Here is a 7,236-nt window from a genome sequence, read left to right as displayed (position 1 = left end):
GCGCGCCGCCGGTTACGGAGAGCTGAAGGGCAGCTTGCTGATTCGGGGGCTGGGAAGAAAATGACAGAAGTGATGACAACTAGCTTTTGAAGACGTTGCTCCAAGGAGGCTCGTGCAGCACTGTCTCCATTGAACAACACTTGCACAGGCACACAGAAGAGGGAGGAAGGAGCTGTGAGGTCTCCTTTGCTGCTTCGGAGAGCAGAGGGAGAGACCGCCGCCTTCCTTTGCTCCTGCGTCCCCGCATAAAAGACGTGCGGGCGCTCGTGTGCCTTTGTGTGCCGCCGACCGAACGGCATCGAAAGAGCAGAACAGACTTCGAGGTGTGACTCATTCTCTGCTTTTCTGTGCAGCACGAGGCTTCGCAGCCTGGGATTATTTATAGCCTCCTGCCACAGGGAGCTGAGGCATCCCGGCACGAAGGGCTCGTTAGTTCCTTCTGCCTTCTTCATGGTGCTGCTGCACTTTCCCTGGCTTCTGGTGCCGGCACCCTCTGCTCTGGTCGCTCTGCTGTTGCTCTCCATTTGGATGGGACACACACCTTCCTCGGCGCTGTGGCTCCCCGTGAGCCAGGTGAGCGGATAAATGACCTCTGGAGCGTGCTGCCAGCCTGGCTCTGGCTCGGCAGAGCTGCCCTTCTCCCCGGGGAGCGCTGCCTTCCTCCCACAGCCCTCCTCCTCCTCTGCGCAGCCAGTGTACCGCACACCCCTTCGGGTGAAACCAGTGGTCTGGCAGGAAAGGGCAGCTTCCCGGTTTTGCCTGCGAGGGAAGAGTTTGAAGCAGACAAACGCGAGTTGGCATCTGTCACGTTGGCGCTGCCCTGGGAGGCTGATGGAGAGCCGGCGGCGGGGCTGGGGGCCGGCGTGGGCCAAGGGGTTTGTTGTCCACGTCGGTGCTGAGACTGCCTTTGTGCTCAGCCTGGGTGGTCTGAAGCATGCCAGGATCTCAGAAATGTCTGCAGGCTTTGGCCAAGAATCGAAACTCCCACCTGAGCTGGGTGAGGGGGCACAGAGCCCCTGCACCCTGTGTCTCTGCTGTGGATTGTGTCCTTAGGGATGGGGAGGACCCCGTCACAGCGTCTGTTTGCCGTGGTGACAGTACGTTAGTTATGAACTGGGCTCAAAAAATCATAAGGTTAAAAAAATAAACTGCATTTAGTGTGGACAAGTGCTTTTAGTTTGTGTGCTGGAGCCTCTGAGCCCTCGGGAGAGCACAGGGAGAGTTGTTCCTACGGAGGCGGCACCTTTGCTGTAGTTTTCCCAGTGGGAGCAGTATCTGGGAGAGGGTCAGGCTGTGGCGTTGATGCTGATGACTGCTCTGTCTGGCTGGAGCGTGCTGGGAGGCTTTTCTGCAGCCCGGGTTTTCTCCCGTGTGATGCCCTGCCCTGGTCCGGCTCCATCAGCAGGGAGCTGACGTTGGCAACGTGGTCCCTCGGTTCGGGCTCGGTGGAGGGGGGGGGCTTCTCCCCGGGGTTTGAAGTGCTGCTGTGATTTCTAGTCCAGCTGCACGTTTTGCATAACCTTACGTTCCAAAATTGTGACTTTTCGACTTGCAATCCCACTCCAGCTGGCTCCGAGCTCCCTTGGCTGGGGTTGCCGGCTGCGAGGGGTGAGCAGCCGAGACCCGCGGAGCTTTCGGGAGATGCCTGTGCCACGGGCAGGACTGGGTGCAGCCCCGGGCAGGGAGGGACATTTGTCACTTGTGGTTCAGCCTTGGAGCACAGGATAAATGAATGAAGGGAATGGGGTCGGTGATTTGAGTGTGTCTGAGGGAGGGGTGGGTCATCATTTGGTCCCAAAGCCATTGAGCAGTTGAGTCTTACTTTGCAGCTGCAAATAGTCCGCTGGGACAGGTAGGAAAACCCATCCATGCATGGGCTGTGCTATTTGCAGCACATCTGGGCTTCAGGAAGGTTTGTGCAGGGCTTTGTTTAAAAATCAGGTATCCATCCAGTGGCTCTGAAGGGCCAGGTTTGGGTGGGCAGGACTCGGCTGGCCCGGACCTGTTGCTTTTCTGCTGTTAGCACGGGACGTGTCTGGCAGCACGGCGGATGCTGCCCGCTCGGTGATGAGCTCGGGCAGGGCACTGAGCAGGGCAGAGATGATGGGAGCATCTCCCAGCCCTGGGAGCTGACGGTGATGGGTCTGCATGGAACGTCTTTAAGTGTCTCCGTAGAGTTGCTCAGCTGTAGGAAAAAAATGCCTTTAGGAGCGAGAGGCAAATCAGCATCTGCTGGGCTGCTGCGGGAGGGCTCGGCGCTGGCTCTGCTGAGCTCGGGCAGGGCACTGAGCAGGGCAGAGATGATGGGAGCATCTCCCAGCCCTGGGAGCTGACGGTGATGGGTCTGCATGGAACGTCTTTAAGTGTCTCCGTAGAGTTGCTCAGCTGTAGGAAAAAAATGCCTTTAGGAGCGAGAGGCAAATCAGCATCTGCTGGGCTGCTGCGGGAGGGCTCGGCGCTGGCTCTGCACCCTCAGGTTCCTGGGGAAGGAGCGGTGCTGGTGCACCAGAAAGCTTGTTGTCGGACCCAGATCAATAGCCTGCAGAACGGTGGGTCCGTGTAATTTTCCAGTGCTTTGATCAGCCTGGTTAATAAGCCTGGTTTGACACTAGACATCCATCCCCAGCCCTCCCGGGGGACTCTGGCAAGCGGATTGCCGCTGGAGCCGGCATTTGTGCATCTTTCTGTGGAGTCAGCCCCCCGCCTGCTGCGTGCCCGGGCAGGAGCTGGCAGGAGAGGGCAGGCGGCCAGCGCTGCCTGGGCTCTGCTGTGGTCTGGGGAGTGCCTGACGCTGCTTTCATCAGGCAGGGGAGTCAGGCCAAGCCTTGCACGGGGCGTACCCGCGGAGCACCGGCTGCCAGGAGCCAGCTGAGCCCCCGGCGAGCTGGGAGGGTGGTGGCCGAAGCCGGGCTGAGCTGCTGGCGTTGCCCGTGGTTCATCCCCAGGTTCTCTGTTGCCTTTAGGTTTTTCAGGAGGATGCTTGTGTGAACGCAGATATTTTTTTCTGACAAAACTGCCCCATCTCTTCTGCTGCTCAGTGTGCCTCTCTCACTCTCAAGCTTTCTCCTTCTCGCTTGCACAATCCCAGCGCAGGGGCTCAGGGCGAAATCTGTTCCAGCCGTACCCATCCCTCAGGCTGGGCCGAAGGGAAAACGTCAGTGAGCTGTTCGGTGTCTCTGGAATCCGCAGAGACCTGCCAGGAGAGCATCAGCCTGTTTGTCCGCGTAGCACAGCAATTATCCTGCCTGGAGGAGATGCAGCACGCCTGCGTGTTGGCTGTCGCACGGCTGGTGAGGATGTTTTCCTGAGGGCCAGGTGGGGATGGTCTCTGCCTTGGAATATATTGTCTGAGGAGCTTTACATCCTGTCCTTCCATCGAGCCCCTGATTAGTGATGGTGGCTGGACTGGTGGGCAGACTGGAGAGAAGGAAGAGGGACTGGTGCCCTGAGCTTGCAGAGGGACCCCGAGTCCGGTGCGCTGCTGGCACTGCCCTCCCCGTGACGCTGGCCCAGGCTCGGCTGGGGCTACTGGCCCCACAGACAAACTGGTCGCCTGGAATGGTTTCAGCCCCGTTTAGCCAGGGGAGCCCCATCGCTGTGCTGCGTCCAGCCGTGCTCAGCTTCAAGCTGTTAAACCGCAGATGGGCTGTTTGCTCCCACGGGCTTAACCCGAGCGACGCCGTAGGAGCGGGCTCGTGGCAGGTTTTGGTAGGCTCGTGCCAGCTCCTGACCCGTGCGATCGCTGCCGCGCCGTGAGCTGGCTGCTCCTGCGCTGGGACAGTCACTGCTCTGGTAACCGTGGCCACGCTGATGCAGACCTCCACGCGTGCCGGGATTTCCCGGCGTTAGCATCGATTTGTTTGCACTCAGGGTATCGTGTAGCAGAGCCGGATCCTGGCATTTTCGGAACAAAGGGCTGCGAGCACACGGCCCAAGTCCTTTCTCGCGCTCTGGTTTACGACTGACCAAAGCACTGGGAGCGGTTCCAGCCCAGGCTGCTCACTGTTGGGGGTGCGGAGATCCCACCTCTGTGATCCGAAAGCTGCGTGTTCCTGTTTCATCACTGGTCCAGTAGGATCTCTTTAGGCTGTTGGTTGGTCAGATGAGTGGGTCCAAGGCAGGTTAGTCTGCCTGGCTAGTCCCTCTCGGGTGGTTTCGGGGGACTGTGGATCTACTTTGGGAGGCACAAGTTGACTCTCCTTTGAAGTACTTACATCTTGGCACACAGGTTCGTGTTTGCTTCCCTTTTGTTGGGGTTAGCTGAACTTCTAATAGATGTCACCAACCTCAGTTTTTGCAAAATTGAAATGGCACCTCGGTGTAATGAGCAGAACTGGCAGCTAGAGCTGCGCTGCCCGCTGCTCCTTCGGGTCAGAAGGCATCTGGGTTCCCCGCTCTCCTCTCCGCTTAGGCAGCAATAGAGTGTAGCACTGCTCTCCTCTTGGGAAACGTTTCTGCTGTGTGCTGGGGATGCAGCAGGAGAGCAGCTGCTGTGGTGTGAGCTCTGGGTTCTGCGCTTCGGTGACGCCGGCGCTCTGTTGCAGCTGCGGTGGAAGCCTGCGTCTTGTACGGGCTGAAGCGGAGGGCGGCGGGATTCCTGCGCAGCAACAAGATCGCGGCTCTGTTCATGAAGGTGGGAAAGAGCTTTCCCCTGGCAGAGGAGCTCTGCAAGAAGGTGCAGGACCTGGAGCAGCTCATTGAGAACGCGTAAGGCACCAGCGTTGTGTTATCCCACAGGTCGCTCCTGTTTTGGGGTGGGTGTGGGGTTTGGGTATGGCTGTGGGTCACTTGTCCTAGCTTAAGCCTCTGCAGGAGGAATTGCTCTTGCAGCGGAGCAGAGTCCTGATATCTTGACTGAACTTTCCTGGGAGACTGAGTTGCAGGTGTGGTTTAAGCTAGGATGGAAAAGTCCTTGTTTCCTTTTCCTGCTTCAGGGACAGCTGAGCGTTTGTCCTGAACTGTCACGGTTTATGGACCAGTGTGCTAAGCCAACTGGAACCAGCTCTGGGCTGCCTGGGTGTGCGGGGCTTGCCCCGGCAGTAACTCCACTGCTGTCTGAGGGTGGCTCGCTCATCCGTGGACAGGAACCAGGGAAGGGATGGAGCAGCTGCCCGGGGGCAGGAATCTTTACGCGGGGCTCAGACAAGCCATTTGCTTGTGAGCCGCTGTCCCCAGGCGCCAGCGGGAAGCTGTGTGGGTCAGGACCCTGCTGAGGCAGAGGCTTGTCCCAGGGTGCTGTTACAGGGCGTAACCGATTTTCTGACCTCAGTTTTCAAAAGCAGATGTGTGCCCTCTGGAGTAGGGGGTGGAACAGATGAAGGGAGCGGTGTCCAGAGCCCCGTCCCCATGTGGCTCCCTGGGCACCCCCCAGCCACCGCACCGACACCCCGGCCGCGTACCCCACGCAGTGCCACGGGTGCCCTGGGCTCCTGCGGTGCTCGGAGGTGAGCCAGCGATGCTGTTGTCTTTTGCCTTGTACCTCTAAAGACGAAATCAAGTCCAGGGCATCCCGGAGAACGTGCGCAAGATGCCGAAGCTGCCCAACTTGTCTCCTCAAGCCATCAAGCACCTCTGGATCCGCACAGCCCTCTTCGAAAAGGTCTTGGATAAAATTGTGCATTACTTGGTAGAAAACAGCAGGTGAGTGCTGGCAGGGACCAACCGTTTGCCCGTCCCAACGCCCTACCAGCGTCTGCCCCTTCCGATGCTGCTGGAGGTGCTGAGCTCCATCCAGATGGGCCAGAGCAATCCCTGGGTGGGACAGGCCAGCATGGGGACTCTGATGATCCCCTGCTGCTGGTGGCTGCTGTATGCTCCCTGAAATAAAGACAGGCCTCACTGGCTCTGCTGGTGGCTGGGTTGTCGGGGACCGCGTTGTCCTTCTCTTCTGGGCAGCGCCTGCTGCGGTGTCGTGTGCTGGGGAGGTGTCAGCTCCGGTCCTGGGGACGGTTTGGTAGGAGATGGGGATGCTCACATTCCTGTTCCCTGGGAATTTCACCCCGAGCAGGAACAGCCTGTTCAAGGCTTCATGCCCTCTCACCATCACGGGGTGACACAGAGAGAGAGGGGGGGGAATTACAGTGATTTAAAACCGCTGTCTCTATCATTTTGCAGTCCCAGGGGGCTGAAAGACTGCAGCATTCTGCTCTCTCTTATTTCTTCTAGTAAGTACTATGAGAAAGAAGCTCTCCTGATGGATCCTGTGGATGGGCCAATTCTTGCATCGTTACTGGGTAACACTTTCCTCTTACCCTCCTTTGACAGCTTGCTTTCCAAACCGCTGTTCCCAGCCCTTTGATCTGGGATGTGAAATGCAATTGTTTTCTCCTAAGAACTTCAGAAAACTCAATCGCCCTGGACAGGTAGCCCTGTGGAGCACTTACAAAGACCACCATGTGCAGCTGCTGAGCAGTGAATAGAGATGGGGAGTTGCAAGGCTGAGCTCAAGGGTTTCTTTTTCTTGCACAGGCTTCAGTAATAGCGATGGGCATCAGCCAGGGCTGAGCCGGGCGCTGGGAAGCAGCGCGGTGCTGTAGCGCGGGTGCATGCACAGGGCGGGGGGTTACTGCTCACTGCCAGGGCTGGCTGACCCCAGGAATTCTTTGCTGCTGTTACACGATGCAGCGACATGCGCTTGCTGCCCGCCGTCCTCCCAGCCCTGCTCTGAGATGCTGGGGTCTGTGCGGTGACCGCGGTCATCAGCGCACCACCGGTGACTTCCTTCTGTTTGTGATCCCCTCCCCTGGGCAGTGGGGCCCTGCGCGCTGGAGTACACGAAGATGAAGACCGCCGACCACTTCTGGACAGACCCCTCGGCCGACGAGCTGGTTCAGAGGCACCGCATCCACAGCTCGCACTGCCGCCAGGACTCGCCCACCAAGCGCCCGGCGCTCTGCGTGAGTGGGGGCGCAGCCTCCTGGGGCTTCGCCAAGGGCAGAACCGAGCTTGGCCAGAGCCAGGAGTCCTCTTAGGGGACACAAAGGGGAAGATTTCTAGGGGTGACTTTAAGCATTTAAGTGAGAGGGAGCGAGCTTTCAAGGGAAGCTTCTTGAAAGCAAGAGGTGCCCGTGCTCACCCCACGCCCATGCTCACCCCACGCCTGTCGGGGGGTCTCTTCCAGATTCAGAAGAGGCATTCGAGCGGCAGCATGGACGACCGGCCGTCGCTGTCTGCCAGGGACTACGTGGAGTCGCTGCACCAGAATTCCCGAGCCACGCTGCTCTACGGCAAGAACAA

The 7,236-nt window shown here is 58.8% G+C and overlaps 1 protein-coding gene across 1 annotated transcript in view; it reads left to right on the top strand.

The window, feature by feature from the left end:
• The window catches only part of LOC104471101 (small G protein signaling modulator 1-like), a gene marked incomplete at both ends in the record, with an annotated part of 10,673 nt that overhangs the window by 910 nt on the left and 2,527 nt on the right, over positions 1-7,236 (top strand). Inside the window, 5 exons of the mRNA XM_010086326.1 lie at positions 4,545-4,707; positions 5,488-5,640; positions 6,166-6,233; positions 6,751-6,896; positions 7,121-7,234. Of these exons, the coding sequence (XP_010084628.1) occupies positions 4,545-4,707; positions 5,488-5,640; positions 6,166-6,233; positions 6,751-6,896; positions 7,121-7,234 (644 nt within the window). The remainder of the gene's footprint in view (positions 1-4,544; positions 4,708-5,487; positions 5,641-6,165; positions 6,234-6,750; positions 6,897-7,120; positions 7,235-7,236) is intronic.

Source organism: Pterocles gutturalis, unplaced genomic scaffold, assembly GCF_000699245.1.
Source record: "Pterocles gutturalis isolate BGI_N339 unplaced genomic scaffold, ASM69924v1 scaffold586, whole genome shotgun sequence".
Taxonomy (NCBI): domain Eukaryota; kingdom Metazoa; phylum Chordata; class Aves; order Pterocliformes; family Pteroclidae; genus Pterocles; species Pterocles gutturalis.
The sequence above is the reverse complement of the archived record's forward strand: the minus strand, read 5'-3'. Positions and strand labels throughout refer to the sequence as shown.